Source organism: Physeter macrocephalus, chromosome 14, assembly GCF_002837175.3.
Source record: "Physeter macrocephalus isolate SW-GA chromosome 14, ASM283717v5, whole genome shotgun sequence".
NCBI classification, from domain to species: domain Eukaryota; kingdom Metazoa; phylum Chordata; class Mammalia; order Artiodactyla; family Physeteridae; genus Physeter; species Physeter macrocephalus.
This window is the reverse complement of record NC_041227.1, coordinates 74,278,693-74,293,850: the sequence shown is the minus strand read 5'-3', so window position 1 is coordinate 74,293,850 and position 15,158 is coordinate 74,278,693. Positions and strand designations below refer to the sequence as shown.

The following is a 15,158-nucleotide window of genomic DNA, read 5'->3' as shown; positions in this document are numbered from 1 at the left end:
GCCCCCAGGAGTGATGGGGGATGAGGAGGTAAGGCCCCCAGGTGACTAGACACACACCATGCAGTTTGGCGATCCGGAGTGAGGAAGCAGGGAGGGACCTGGGGATAGGAGGGGGAAGGTGGGATTCCCCGACCAGGGCCTCTTCAGGAAGGTCTGGTTTGGATGGGAGCTCTGGAGGGAACAGGATTCCAGGAGGTGGGAACACAAGTAGAGCAGGCAGCCAGTCCACGGTGAGGGAAAGAAGTCTGAAGAGGCAGCGCCTTCAACGCCAGTATGAAAAACCGGTCATACTGGATCCACACTGGGAGGTGACCCCCAAAGTCTCAGAGTCAGCGTGAGAATCCCTGGTCTGTCGCTAACAAGCTGTGTGTTCTCAGGCCCCATGTGACGGCTTGGTCAGTGACAGCTGTGACATGCCTGGTGTGCTGAACACATTCATTCGTTCATTCATTCATTCAGCGTTTACTGAGTGCCTGCCATGTGCCCGGCACTGGGGACACAGCCACATATGAGGCTGTCAAGACCGCTGCCTTGTGGAGCTGGCATTCTCCAGGGAGGGTGTGGTGCTGGGGGGCGGGGGGCGCGGTCCAGGGTGGGTGGAACAAGACCAAGCAAGCAGATAAACAGAATGTCAGATGGGGATAAGCACTGTGGAGAAAAGTAAGCAGGCAAAGGGCACGGAGACACCGGCGCTGGGTGGAGAATTTCTTATTCTAAATAGAGCGGTGGGCAAGGAGAGCTATCGGACGAGATAGTATTTGAACAGAAACCTGAAAAACGTGAGGGGGTGTGGGGAAAGGACATTCCAGGCAAGTACAAGAGAAAATCGCAAGTGCAAAGGCCCTGGGGTGGGACTCAGGTGTGACCAGAGCAGAGTGGGCAAGAAGAGTGGCGGGAGATGAGCTCAGAGAGTCAACGGAGGCAGATCACGTGAGGCCTCGGGGGCCACGGGTAGGACTTTGGCTTCCACTCTGAGTGGGGTGGGAAGCCATTGCAGGATTCTGAGCAGCGGAGGGCCTGATCTGTCTTATGTTTTAGAAATGACTGGGTTCCTGGGTGGAGAACAGGCTATAGGGGGTGAGGTCAGGTTCCGGGGGGCCAACGAAGAGGCTGCTAAAATCCTGCAGGCAGGAGGAAGGGTTGCGTGGGTCCCAGGACAGCAGCACGGATGGCGGGGAGCAGCGGCGGGGGGGGGGGGGGTTCTTGGTATATTTCAAAGGTAGAGCCAAGAGGATTGCGTATGACTTCTTCCTGTCCACCAAACTTTGGCGACCCTCAGAAGAGGGTACTCAGGGAAGCGAGGTCACTTGGAGGCTCATTGGGGACCCCACTTGAAGGCGTCTGTCATCCCAGCCTCCCTTGCCAAGCCCAGGAATGACCTTGGGGTTCCCTGAGACTGCTGTTTGAAGGAGAGTGCCCCTCTTGCAGACACGTGTCCCCCCTGCCTGCTCGTCCTCCTCACACACTGAAGCTGCTCTGAAAGGCTGCACACGGCCCTGGGGGAGTGGGGCAGGTGGGCGCTCTGGACACGGGTCAGGAATTCACTCACTCGCTCCTCTCGCCTGCAGCCTCCGGGGGCTGCGATGGGACGGGAGCCATGAATGGTGCCGCCCCCGGCCCCGCCGCCGCCGCCGCCGCCGCCGCCGCCCCGGTCCCGGTTCCGGTCCCGGACTGGCGGCAGTTCTGCGAACTGCACGCGCAGGCGGCCGCCGTGGATTTCGCGCACAAGTTCTGCCGTTTCCTGCGGGACAACCCGGCCTACGACACGCCCGACGCCGGGGCCTCCTTCTCCCGCCACTTCGCCGCCAACTTCCTGGACGTGTTCAGCGAGGAGGTGCGCCGCGTGCTGGTGGCCGGGCCGGCGCCCCGGGGAGCGGCCGAGCCCCCAGACGCCATGGAGCCCGAGCCCTCGGGGCCCCCGGCGCTCAAGGCCGCGCCCTACGGCCACTCGCGGAGCTCCGAGGACGTGTCGGCGCACGCGGCGGCCAAGGCCCGCGTCCGCAAGGGCTTCTCGCTGCGCAATATGAGCCTGTGCGTGGTGGACGGCGTGCGCGACATGTGGCACCGGCGCTCCTCGCCCGAGCCCGACGCCGCTCCGCGGGCCGCCGAGCCCCCAGCCGAGCCGCGCGACAAGTGGACGCGGCGCCTGCGGCTGTCGCGGACGCTAGCGGCCAAGGTGGAGCTGGTGGACATCCAGCGCGAGGGCGCGCTGCGCTTCATGGTGGCCGACGACGCGGCCGCGGGCCCAGGGGGCGCCGCCCAGTGGCAGAAGTGTCGCCTGCTCTTGCGCAGGGCCGTGGCAGGCGAGCGCTTCCGCCTAGAGTTCTTCGTGCCGCCCAAGGTGAGTGCCCACCCCCACCTGGGGGGACCGTGGAGGGGCTGGCTTCGGGGACCGCACTGCCTGATCTGATCGGCAGGATGGAGTATTCAGGGTCAGGAACCTGGGGTGCCGGGGGCCCCCCTCTGCCTCTGGGACAAGTCACCCCTCAGGCCCTCTTTTTCTGCCTGTGAGGTGTCAGAAGGGCCCTCTGGCTACAGAAGGGGTGCTGGGTACTGTTCTTGGAGGTATTGGAGAGCCTGGCTGCCTGGACTCCTCTTCCTCACCTGGGGCCCCTGGGTGGCTGGAGCCTCTCCCCAGAGAGGAAAGCAGGCAATGACATTGGCACACTCACAGAGGGCCTGCCGGAGGTCTGCATCTGGCTCAGGGGAAATCTGCTTGTCCCCAGCTTGGCTGCCACGCTCCAGCCCAGCCCCAGCCCAGCCCCTGCCCAGGTGGCCCCTTTCCCAAAAGCTAAGCAAAAGCTAAGCTTCTCCTAGCTGTCAGGGGAAATCTGCTTGTCCCCAGCTTGGCTGCCACGCTCCAGCCCAGCCCCTGCCCAGGTGGCCCCTTTCCGGCCCAGACTTCAAAAGCTAAGCTTCTCCTAGCTGTCACCGGCATGGCCGCTCACCTGAGTGCACTGTGCTCTCCCCTCTCTTGGGGGCTCAACATCAGAGCCCTGAGGGCAGCTTTGGGTCTCCTCCAGGGGAGCAAATCTGCCTTGTTTGGAAAGAGGGAATAACTCTAACAATAGCGCCCGCTTTCTGAGAGCCCTCATCCTCCCAGTTGCCCCGGCCAGGTGGGCAGCATGGTCCCCAGGTCACAGAAGAGAAGACGAACGAAGGGAGGGGGTGTGGCCTGCCCAAAGTCACACAGCTCGCCGGAGGCAGAGCTGAGCGAATTATAGTCACCCTGGTGGTCCCGGGAATGAAAGGAGCGTGGAGGCGGGAGCTCCTTGTGCACTGGGAGGTTTGGAAGGGTGGGAGGTTGTCCGCCCAGGGCCCTCACCCACCTCCGGGCCCATTCTATCCCCGCTGGCTTTAGCCACCCTGCGTCTCGCCTCTTTCTCCATCTCCCTGTCTGTTGGGACTCTGGATGCTCCTCCTTGCCTTCCTCCCCTGGAGGTGCAGGGTGTGGGCTCCCCAAGGCTGGGTGCCCATGAGCCGCATGAGAGGTGATTTCCCAGGACACACTGACTCTCTGAAGAGCTTTCTACCCAAGTCCCAGGACGCCCAGACTCACCAAGGACTTTTTGCCTGCCCCGGCCCCCACCTTTAGGTCCCCGAGAGAGTCATAGACCACTAAGCCCAACTCCACCGTTTGTCAGACAGGGAGACCGAGGCCCAGGGAGGGCTGGGAAGTGGGGTGGGGCTTGCCCAGGGTCACCCACAGGGCAGGGCTTCAACGCCTCTGGGCCCTGAGTGGCAACCACAGCTGCCTGGCTGTAAATAGCATGTCTGCTGCCCTCGAGGGAGGGGACACAGCAGCCGGTGCCCTCTGCCTTAATCCACCCCCTGCAGCCCACCATTCACCGCTGGCAGAGGGCAGGGATCCTGAGGGGTCACTTTCCCAACCTCTGAGAAAGGCAGGTGGGTTCCTATCCCAGATCTGGCCTCAGACCCTCCTTTTTTCATGCAAATGTTTGTGAATTCAGGAGTGAGCCAGGTGGGAAGCATGCCTGGTGAGGGCTCAGGTCCAGTTTCCCAAATGTGTTTGGTTCCAGGGTGTATGAGCCCCACGGGGAGCCCCTGCGGACACTCCCCCTGCCTTTGAGTCCTGTTCACCCACCCACAGTGCAGATTTCTTCCTCCTCTTGGCCCTGAAGGCCTAGCTGCACCCTTGGAGCACACCGGGGCTTGGGGTCTGCAGGCTTAGGGGCGGTTTCTGGGACCCTCAGACTGCTCTTTCATACAGCCCCGTGTGTCAGGCTTCCAGCATCCTGCCCCCTCGCTCGCCCTGCAGGAAAAGTCTCCTGGACCCCAGGTCCCCTCATAGCCCTAGGCCGGCCAGCCCTGGGACCCAGGGAGCAATGATGCTGGCCCCCTGCCATTAGGGAACCACCAGGCAAGTGATATTTGCTGGACTGGATGGTAAAATAAACCTCAGTGGGGTGAGCACAGGATGCTCTGGGGGCCACAAGGAGGAGAAGCTTCATAAGTGTTCACCAGGTGGCAGGGCCCCAGGACAGGCATTTCTGGAGACTCAAGCTGAGTGAGCCAAGGTCTGGGGTCACGAAACAGCCTGATGGCTCCGTCCAGGGAAGTGGTAACAGTGAGCTGGAGCCGGGTGAAAGGCAGCTAGGCCAGGACAGACGGGCCTCAAGTGCCAGGCAGAGGAGTCACCGCCTCTGGCCAGCGGGAGCCCAGCGAGAGTTCCCAGACCAGCCTTCACTGCAGACCTGTCTGCTCCACCCACTCCAGGACCGCGGCCCCTGCCCCGCTGGCTGGCTTGATGGCCTGCCGTGGTCAGCCAAGCCTCACAGTCACCGCCCCAAGCGCAGCCCTGCTCTGCTGGATGGCAGCCCGTGCTGCCAGGGATTCCCGTCCGCCTGCCCACCCAACGTGTGGCCCTTCCCTTTCCTCCTAAGAAAGCCCCTGTCCCAAAGCCCAGGCCCTGCCAGGAATCTCAGTCTCAAGGCAGCCCCGGGGGGCCTTCAGGCCAGGGCCAGGAGCTTTGGGGCAGAGTGGGGGGGTCCAGGCACAGAGTGGCCGTCCCCGGGAGTCCTGCCAGCTCACCTTGGTTAAATCCCACACTGGTCCCTTTTCTTCCACCTAAAGACATGTGCCTGCCTGGCTCCAGGAGTCCTGTTGTGAGTTGAGGCTCCAGACCTGTGCTGTGGAAAATCTAGTCCGAAGGGGGAGATGAGCATTTTTTTTTAAATGAACTAGAATAGAATAGAAAGTATCACACTCCATCACACAGTCAGGGTAAATGTTGTCTGGTGAAACATGTGTTTCAGAGATATTTTTACCTGTGTGTGTGTACTGGGTCACAACGTCCAATGTATTTCTTACTATGGGTCAAGGTGAAAAATGTGAAAACCACAGATCCGGTAGGTGCGCTGGGCGGAAGGGCAGCTGGGGCCGAGTTCACCCCCTCAGGGCTCAGAGGTGGGAGACTCGTGTCAGTCCCAGCTTTGTCCCTGGCTTGCTGTGTGACTATATGGGGAGGTCCCTCTGTTTCCCAGGAACTCCCTCAACTTACCCATCTGTGAAATGGGGATTGGGACACCTCTGTGCCAGGGCTGCCTGACATCCTAAGCTGAGGGCTGCTCTGACCTCTGGGAGTGGGGCGGGGGGAGAGGGCTTCAGGAGGCCCTGGGGCCACTGTCTCACTGCCCTTTCCTCTGGCCTTCCAGGCCTCCAGGCCCAAAGTTAGTATCCCTCTGTCGGCCATCATTGAGGTCCGTACCACCATGCCCCTGGAGATGCCGGAGAAGGACAACACGTTCGTGCTCAAGGTGAGCCCCACCCCGGGCCCCACAGATCCCTCATGGGTGGCAGAGCTGGAGGGCAGTGTCGGGGGAGGTGAGGGTAGAGGACCAGCAGCAGGGCAGGGGGAGGGAGCCCTGCTTGGGGGTCCCAGGATCCTATGCAGATGTCAAGCACATAGCTAGGATGTGAATCCTGGCCTGGGCTCCAAAGCCAAATGTGTCGTCCAAGTCCACCGTGTGCGGCCCCGTTCCCATTTCCTCCTTCGCCTGGGTGAAGGTCCTGAGTTTCACTTCCTCCCCTCCCTTCCCCCACTGGAGTCAGCAAGCACCCACCCCACAGGCAGGAACTGGTAGCCAGCCTGCGGCAGTTATGCAAATGCTCCTGTCACCAGCACTGGAGTGTGGGAACCTGCCTGGTCCCACAGAGGGCACAAAGGCCCTGAGGGTGGGCAGGGAGGCACCCCAGTGAGTCTGGGGGCAGCTCCTCTTTTTCCCAGGCTCCACATCACCAGGGTGGCCTGCTTGGGTTGCTGAGGACATGGCTCCAGGCTGCCAGGGCTGTGGCCCTGTGCCTCCTTGGAGGATTAGAGGATGTTTGTGAGGCCAAGTCCCCAAGGAGGCCTGGTTCCACCCACCCGAAGCTGCATGGAGTCCCTCCCCCACCTCCTCTCCAGGCTCCCGGTTGGGTTTATGTTTTTACTGTCCCCGTTTGTTTAGTCATGAACTCTCTTATTCATTTAGCAAACATTTGCCAACCCCATACCCTGAGTCACCCCAGGCGGGGGACTGAGGACACGGCCCCTCCCTGCCTGGCACTCTCATCTGCTTGATGAGACAGGTCAGAGCCTCCGCCACGACAGCTGGGTGGCCTCTGTGTCTCTGATTATGCTCAGGAGCTCTGAGGCCAAGGGGCTCCCCTGCCGGCCCGCTGTGGGCCTCAGTTTCCCCATCCATTCAGAGAGGGGATGAAGGCAGTTCCGAGGACCGTCCCAGCTCTGAGATGCTGGGATTCCAACTGCTCTTTACTGAGACACGCGACAAGAAGCTCAGAGCCCAGGCCTTGGCCTTAGAGACCTGGGTTCGGGTCCCAGCACCTCCACCGAGCGCTAGTGTGACTTTGAGCGAGTTACCTGACCTCCCTGAACCTCAGTCTTCTCATCTGTACAATGGGGAAAGCATCACCTCCCTCACGGGGCTGTTGGGAAGAGTTCATCAGACAATGTGTGTGCAGGATCACACTCTGGGCCCGGCTTTCTCCTCCTCGTTTCCCTCCTGGAGGCTTCTTATCCCAGGGGTGTGGCCACAGAGGCGGAGTTCCGGGCGCAAAGGCGTGTGGGCCCTCAACTCAGTGCTGGGCCAGCCGGCCCCTCACAGACTTGAGGGTTGTGATGCCCTCCCACCCCACCTCCCCACCCCTTACCCAGCCAGCATGGCCTCCTCCAGGGCTGCATCTCCAGGGCCCGAGGACCTGAGCTCAGCAGGGCTGGACATCATCTCCATGACTCCCAGTGGTGGGCCCAGGAGGAAGGGGCTGCTGAGAGTGTGGGCTCCACCCCGGGACCCCATTGCCTTCCCTGCCGCCCTAACCAGTGCGCCCCCAAGGGGGAGGGGTGGGAGGAGCCGTTTGTCCTGGGCTCCGGAGCCTCCTGCTGAGGGTGCTGACTGATCTGGACTCTCGTCACCCCCTCCCCAGGTGGAGAACGGAGCAGAGTACATCCTGGAGACCATCGACTCCCTGCAGAAGCACTCGTGGGTAGCTGACATCCAGGGCTGTGTGGACCCCGGGTGAGTGCCCAAGTGCTCCTAGGATGGGAAGACGGGGTGCGGGGGGCCTAGCTTGGCTGTGCCCTTGGTCCAGCCTTCACGGGGAGCAGCTTCCTGGTGAGGGCAGGAGCTGAGCTTGACACATGGGCTTTTCTCATTGCGGTCCGATCCAGGTGGGTGCTGGCCAGATCGCCCACACCCCCATTCCCAGCAGGCTCTGTAGGTTCAGGGTCTAGGGACCTGGAGGGAAGTTGAATGAAGTCTTGTTCTCCCTCCAGGGGAGGCTGAAACCACTAGGAGAGGGGTAGTGACGGGGTGAGCCCTAAGTGCCAGGGGTGGGGGACCAATCGGGAGGCCCCTAATCCAGACCTGGGGCTCCGAGAAGCTGTAGTGGTAGAGGTGCCTCCCTTCTCTGCGGCTTAAAGAGAGGGCAGGCCTGAGCCTGGCAGAGGGGGCTGGGGGCGGCAGGGAGGAGGGCCGAGAGAACAGCCCAGCAAAGGCTCTGGAGGCGTGCGGGGGACCTGGGACCCGCAGGGAATGTCGGGGCCTTCGGGTGACTGCAGTTAGAGCCGATGAGGGGGAGACTTCTATGAGAGCCCCGGAAGCTGGTAGGTCGGGGCAGGGGGGAGCCATGGCTAGTAATAAGCAGAGGGCAGCTATGGTCAGCTGTGTGCAGGAAGAACAGCAGGGAGGCTGGCTGCACCATGCGGGAGCGTCCCGAGGCCCGGAGGAGGAGGGGCAGGCAGGCCAGCAGGCTGAGCATTTGGCAGCAGCTCTGGCTACTGGGGCGAGCCAAGCCCCGGGGGGAAGGGCTGCTGCCTTCTAATTAACAGCTTCATTTAAGGAAGCACAATCAAAGTCCTGAGCGCCTCCCAGGCCCCCCGCCACCCCCATCCCCAAAGGGGTCGTCATCCCTCCGCTGCCACCCTCCCAGCCATCGGCTCCGCACACTCGTTCCCCAGCCCTCGTGAAGGTGAACCTCACTTTACGGTACTCTAGAGCTGGCACAGATGGGGAGACAAAGGCCCAGGGCCGGGAAGGGAGCTGGCCCAGGCCCCGCCCACCACCACTCCCTGCCCCCATATGAAGGCCTCCGCGGGATCCTAGGAGGAGGGCAGCCCGTCATGGGTTAGGGGGCAGGGGTCATGTGACCTCCAGGAGAGCTGCACCCACCAGGAGACATCTCCATATGGCCCGGTCACTCACATGGTGGCCACAGAGCAAGCTGAGGGTGTGACAGAGGGACATGAAGGCAGAGGGACAGGGCTGATGCTGGCCGTGGGACTGTCCGCCACTGCCTGGCTCCATGAGCAGCCTGTCGTCCGAGTCCCAGGGCAGGACACGGTTGCGCTTTCTTGCCTTCGCAGGGACAGCGAGGAAGATGCCGATCTCCCCTGTGCCCGGGGAAGCTGTCTGGCCGGCCGCGTGGCCTCTTGCAGCTGTGAGCTCCTGACGGATGGTAGGTGGGGACAGAGCCGGCTGGAGTAGTGGAGGGCAGGGTCGGAGGGGACGGTCGCTCAAAGATGGTCAGACAGACAGACGTGCTTCTCACCTGCCATTTCTCCAGCAGCGGACCTGCCCCGGCCCCTAGAGACAACGGCAGCCGTGGTGACAGCCCCACACAGCCGAGCTCGAGATGCCGTCGGGGAGTCCCTGGTCCATGTCCCGCTGGAGACCTTCCTGGAGACCCTGGAGTCCCCAGGTGGCGGCGGCAGTGACAGCAATAACACAGGTGCAGCGGGGCTGCACTCTTCCCGCTGTCCCTCCCTGCGCCCCCGCCCCCGGCCCCAGGCACCCCCAGGCCTCTCCCCAGCCCTTCCTGAGCCTCAGAAGCTGTGACATTGCATCCCACTGGGTCCTTCGCACAGCTACTCGGCTAGTCCGGGAATGTGACCCCTCCCGCGGGCCCTGGTTTCAGTAGAAAGCGCTCACAGAAAGGGGTGCAAAGGGTTGTAACGAGGGCTTGGGGACACAGACACTTGATTTCTTCCCAGGTTTTTTTTTTTGTTTTTTTTGTTTTTTTTGTGTTTTTTTGTGGTATGCGGGCCTCTCACTGTTGTGGCCTCTCCCGTTGTGGAGCACAGGCTCCGGACGCACAGGCTCAGCGGCCATGGCTCACGGGCCAAGCCGCTCCGCGGCATATGGGATCTTCCCAGACCGGGGCGCGAACCCGCGTCCCCTGCATCGGCAGGCGGACCCTCAACCACTGCGCCACCAGGGAAGCCCTCTTCCCAGGTTTGTTGCCGACTTAGAGAGTGACCCCAGGAAACTAAGTGACCCCACCAAACCAGAGAAAACTGCACGATGATTGTGAAATAAGCATATTCTGATGTTATACATACAAGCAGATACAGCTGGGGTATCGAGGAGTTTTGTTACTGGTTCAGGAGGTGCAAGAACATTTATTGTATGTTACGTGAGAACAGAAACCATTTGCCAATTGCTATTTTTTTTAATTTATTTATTTTTCTTTGGTTGCGTTGGGTCTTTGTTGCTGCGTGCGGGCTTTCTTTAGTTGCAGCAAGCGGGGGCTACTCTTCATTGAGGTGGCTTCTCTTGTTGCAGAGCGTGGGCTCTAGACGCGCGGGCTTCAGTAGTTGTGGCACATGGGCTCACTAGTTGTGGTTCGCGGGCTCTAGAGCGCAGGCTCAGTAGTTGTGGCGCACGGGCTTAGTTGCTCCGCGGCATGTGGGATCCTCCCGGACCAGGGCTCGAACCCGTGTCCCCTGCATTGGCAGGCGGATTCTTAACCACTGCGCCACCAGGGAAGTCCCGCCAATTGCTATTAATGGTCTATCCTTGAGACAAAAGGCACCCATTCCATCATTTGATACATTCTTACCATTAAGCTATTTGCTAAACCAGCCTGTAGTTTAAATCTACATTGTCTTATTCTATCATTTTCTCCTCTCTGTGCCTCAGTTTATCTCATATGTTTAGTGGGTGGGTCAGCTCCCTGCCTCGTTCTAAATTATTCAGGAGCACCTTACATGCAAAAACCCAACGAGATGATGCATCCTTTTTCTCGTTTATGTGCCCCCTCTCTCCCCCACGCCTCTCACACTGTCATCCATCTGCAGTGGAGGATGGAGCAGAGCCGGAGCCCGAGGCTGAGCCCGAGCTGGAGCTCTCTGACTACCCCTGGTTCCACGGGACACTGTCACGGGTCAAGGCAGCTCAGCTGGTTCTGGCAGGCGGGCCCCGGAGCCACGGCCTCTTCGTGATCCGCCAGAGTGAGACTCGGCCTGGGGAGTACGTGCTGACCTTCAACTTCCAGGGCAAGGCCAAGGTAAGTCAGGGAAGGCGGGGGGCACAGGGGGGAAGTAGCCAGCCCAGGGGGAGGCGGGCTGAAGTGGCCCCGGTCCTGAGGCTGCACCTGCGCCCAGGAGGAGGCTCCATGGGTGTAGGGGGGGCATGGCTTCCCACAGGCCAGGCCTACCCCTGGCCATGCTCCAAATCACTCGCACCCCTCCTGCACCTCTCTGTGGGGCTACAGTCTGCCCCAGACATGGCTTCGCCATCTTCCGAAGGGGAAATCACCTGCTGGTGGCCGAGCCCCCAGGAGGCTGGGCCCTTCTGAGGGTTTGACTTGGACCCTGTGCATTGGGGATCACGTAGCACTAGGGCTTCCGAGGGTCTCCACCGAGAGCCACCTCAGTACAGGGCTGGGGTCAACCAATGCTCCACGCACCCAACAGCCCCTCTTCTCCCCTGCTCAGCACAGTTCACCAGCTCCTCCTGGTCCCCAGCTGCGGGCAGGCCTGTGCTCAGACCAGGCCAGGGGATGTGGAAGGGAACCACACAGAAGAGGAGGAGCTGGGCCCGGCAGGAGGGCTGCAGAGAAGGGGGGGCCAGAGGAGGCTCCTGACCCCACCGGCCAGAGTAGGAGAGGACCTTGACCTGAGATGTGCAATGGACAGAGAATCCTTGAGGTGAAGACAAGTGGAAGGGTGGTCCAGACAGGGCAGGGCAAAAAAGGCACGACCGTGAACCCAGAAGGCGGGCTCTCAAGGAAGGGCACTGCGTGCTAATAATGACCTAAGGCACAAAGGAAAACGTGACAGAAAGTCCAGTGACCGTGGGGGGTGTCAGTGTGACAGAGTGGGCAGGAACCTCAAACTCCCCTCCCCCCCATCCCGAGTTTCCACTAAGGAAACAGACCCAGCCCTGGCTCCTCCCAGGACACAGTTCCCGTCAGTCCTTGCTGGAGGAGGAGGCACCCTAGGACTCCTGCTCCAGGCCTGCACTGGTAGCCGGTGTCCCAGCCCCCCGGCTGGCCCGGCTCAGGCCCTCCCCTGGCCCCGTGGGCAGCGCTTCTCCGGGGACACCTCCTTGGAAAGCAGCTGCCCTCACCAGTTCCTCTGACAACCAGGCGCTTAACGCTGTCCGTGGCAGCCTGACCCAGAGCTTACTTCTTAGCCAGCACGGCCCCAAGGCAGCCTCCTCAGAGGGCCCGGATCTGATGCATGCCCAAGCCAGAGGCTCGGATGGTGCCCAGCCCACCGTGGGGCATGGGGCAGGCGGGTGGGGTCGGTGGGTGGTGTCAGGGTGTTTGGTAGGGGAGACAGAGCGGGAGGCTCCGCTCTTTCCAGGGCAAAACCCAGCCCTGAACTTGGTACTCACCGCAGCTGGTGCCTCTCAGAGCACGGTGTCTGTCCAGAGTCCTGTGCAGAGCTGGAGACGTTAGTGGTGGGATAGAGCAGCTTCCTACTCGTACACCTCCCGGGAAGGAAGACCTCTGCCTTCCGAGGCCTCGCTTTTCACCTTCAGATAAGAAATGTCTGGAATGTTTTTCCAAAGACTGAGAGGCACACGCTCCCTGGGGCCCAGCTCTGCCCTGGGTCTGTGTCCCCAGAGGCCCCAGCCCGACTTGACGCTGTGGTGTGACCCCACTGTGCTGTTCCGTTTGGGCTGAGCCCCTGCCCGGGGCTGTCAGGAGTGCTCCCCGGGTTTTCCCACACTGTTCTGGCAACTTCTGGCCCTGCCGAGTGGCAGAACTCACTCATGGGAACACTCCCCCCCTCCCCAGGGTCTCTCTCTCCTGTACTAGGAGGCCAGCTCCCCCATCTCATGCACCCTCCTGTCATCACCCCTCTTGCCACACACCCCCCAGAGACGGCCACTCTTCCCCTTTTGAGATACACATGGAGCAAAAAAGGGCTGAAGCCAGAGACCTGTGGCTCCCCACTAAAGACCACAGGCCTGTGGCCCCTCTCTCTCCCTGAGGTGCCTGGCCCAGGTGGGCACTGTTCCTCCATGCTCCACGCCCTCCTGCTGCAGCATGGCTGGGTAGCATCTGCAGCCATTCCTCCCCAGCCACCCTGGGGGTTGTTTCCAGGCTGCTGGGCTTTGCCTGTACGGGCACAGTGGGCAGACCCCTAGCTGCTGGCGTGGGAGGGTCACCCAAACACGAGTTCTCCTCCTAGCTCTGTGCTCTGTGGCTGTGGGCGAGTCTCTCCCTCCCCGTGCCCGGGTTTCCCCATCTCTCATATGGAGGCTGTAATCTCTACCTTCTAGGGCTTTTGGAGACTAGGGATGGAGGGGGGGTGCGAAGGGCCTGATGTGGGTGCTCCCAGCATAGGGACAGATGCAGGCTCCCTCCAGTCCCAGCCTGGCTCTGTGGCCCTCATTTCCCATCCCCCCACAGGCATGACCCCCGCTAAGATGGGCTCATGTGTGAGGGGCCCCCAACTCTGACACCACCCCTGTGGCCTCTGTGAGACCTGGTCCTCCCCGTGACCTTCCAAGGCACTTGCCAAGCATGGGGCCAGTCCACGGCCCCCCAGCCCCACACTGATCACACCCATCTATGCCCACAGCACCTGCGCCTGTCCTTGAACGGCCACGGGCAGTGCCATGTGCAGCACCTGTGGTTCCGGTCTGTGCTCGACATGCTCCGCCACTTCCACACCCACCCCATCCCGCTGGAGTCCGGGGGCTCTGCAGACATCACCCTTCGCAGCTATGTGCGGGCCCAGGGCCCCCCACCTGGTAAGATGCCCCTACCTGGCCCGTGCAAGCAGGTGGGCAGTGGGGGAGGGCGTCACCCTCAGGCTGCCACCCCGCTAGACCCGGTGGGATGAGCACCCGGTCTTGGGCAAGTTGTAAGCAACCCAGCCATCAGGATTGGCGGGAGAGTGGCAGCCCCGAGGGATCCGTGTCCTGAGTAATTCCTGGCAGGCGGAAGTGGGTGGAGTCCCTTAGATCCCTGCACAGGTGGGGCTCAGCGCTGAGCTGTTGAAGGAAGGAAGCCTTGGAGGGGTGAGTGAGGGTGCCCGGCACGCGGGTGGAGCGCCCTTTGTGTGTGTGCGCTGCCGCCTATACCCATGACTTTAGTTATCGGGGAGGGGGGCTGGAACCCGGCGCACGGAATTCGGGTTCCCGGCTCCCTGTGCGATGCCAGGCCACCCCGTTCCTCCGGGGCTCTGGCCCCCGTCTGCACGCCGGGACTGGGGGGCTGGGGGTGGGGCCAGGGCCCAGGCTTGGCGCTGACGGCCCGCGGTCTCCCGTTGCAGAGCCTGGGCCCTCGCCCAGCGCCGCGCCCGCGCCCCCCGCCTGCTGGAGCGAGCCGGCCGGCCAGCACTACTTCTCCAGCCTCGCCGCGGCCGCCTGCCCGCCCGCCTCGCCCTCGGAGGCCGGCGGCGCCTCGTCCTCGTCCGCCTCGTCGTCCTCGGCAGCGTCTGTGCCCGGCGCCTCGCGCCCCGTCGAGGGCCCGCTGAGCGCGCGCAGCCGCAGCAACAGCGCCGAGCGCCTGCTGGAGGCGGCGGGCGGGGGCGCCGATGAGCCCCCAGAGGCCGGGCCGGGAGAGGGCGCCCGGGGCCGCACGCGCGCCGTCGAGAACCAGTACTCCTTCTACTAGGCGGGCGCGGGCGGCGCCAAGGCCCTGGGGCCACCCGGACCCGCCCGGCCGCGGGGCGATGGCCCACGTGGCCGTCCGTCCCAGGGACCCTGCCAGCCCCCGCCCGGCGCTGGGTGGGAAAAGCGAAGCTCTTCAGTGAAGACATAATGTTATTAAAGAGCCTGTTTTAGGGACTGCACCTGGCTCCCCGTCGTCCTTTCTCCTGCCTTGGCCTCAGGCACGGCTCCTCCTGGGCCTGCCAGGGAGGAGGGAGAGCCACACACGGGCCCCCTGTTGAGCCCACCGTGGCCTGGCGCCTGCCCGGCCCCCACCCAGGTCTGTCTTAGGGGACCCGGCACCCCGTTGGGCGAGTGAAACCAGGAGACAATCGGCAGTCCTGAATGAGGCGCAGCGATAAAGCGCTGGGCCCAAGCGGCCCACAGGGATTGGGGAGGGAGCTTTGGCGGAGCTGTGAGAGAGGTAGCGGGGGAGGGATAACTGAGCAGAGGCTCTGGGGGCAAGAATGAGGGGTGGGGGAGGGTAGAGGAAAGAAGAGAAAGGAGGGCTCATCCTGGGACACAGTGAAGGATGGGAGCGAGGCCAGGTATGGGGGCCTTGAATGCCAGCGTGAGGAGCTGGAGCCCGGTGAGGAGAGAATAACTGTGTCCTTGGGTTCGTCATTGAGGTCCTGGCAGTGTGGACAGGATTTTTCTGCGTGAGCCCACTGGGGGATGGGGCAGCGGAAGAGGCTGGGCTTCTCACCTTTGACCTAGATTCAAACTGGCAAGTGGCCTAGAGGGTCCTCC

At 62.4% G+C, this 15,158-nt stretch overlaps 1 protein-coding gene across 2 annotated transcripts; it reads left to right on the top strand.

The window, feature by feature from the left end:
- Positions 1-1,108: 1,108 nt before the first annotated feature.
- Positions 1,109-14,525, top strand: SH2B2 (SH2B adaptor protein 2). Of its 2 annotated transcripts, none has more exons than XM_007126374.4 (8): positions 1,109-2,341; positions 5,676-5,777; positions 7,444-7,535; positions 8,882-8,973; positions 9,082-9,246; positions 10,595-10,803; positions 13,334-13,505; positions 14,030-14,525. In XM_007126374.4, the coding sequence occupies exons 1-8, from the start codon at positions 1,598-1,600 to the stop codon at positions 14,371-14,373; spliced, it is 1,920 nt and encodes a 639-aa protein (XP_007126436.1). In that variant the 5' UTR covers positions 1,109-1,597; the 3' UTR covers positions 14,374-14,525. The 2 variants fall into 2 exon arrangements, with proteins under 2 accessions (XP_007126436.1, XP_023979968.1); XM_024124200.3 differs by having other exon boundaries at positions 1,571-2,341; positions 9,085-9,246.
- Positions 14,526-15,158: the final 633 nt, after the last annotated feature.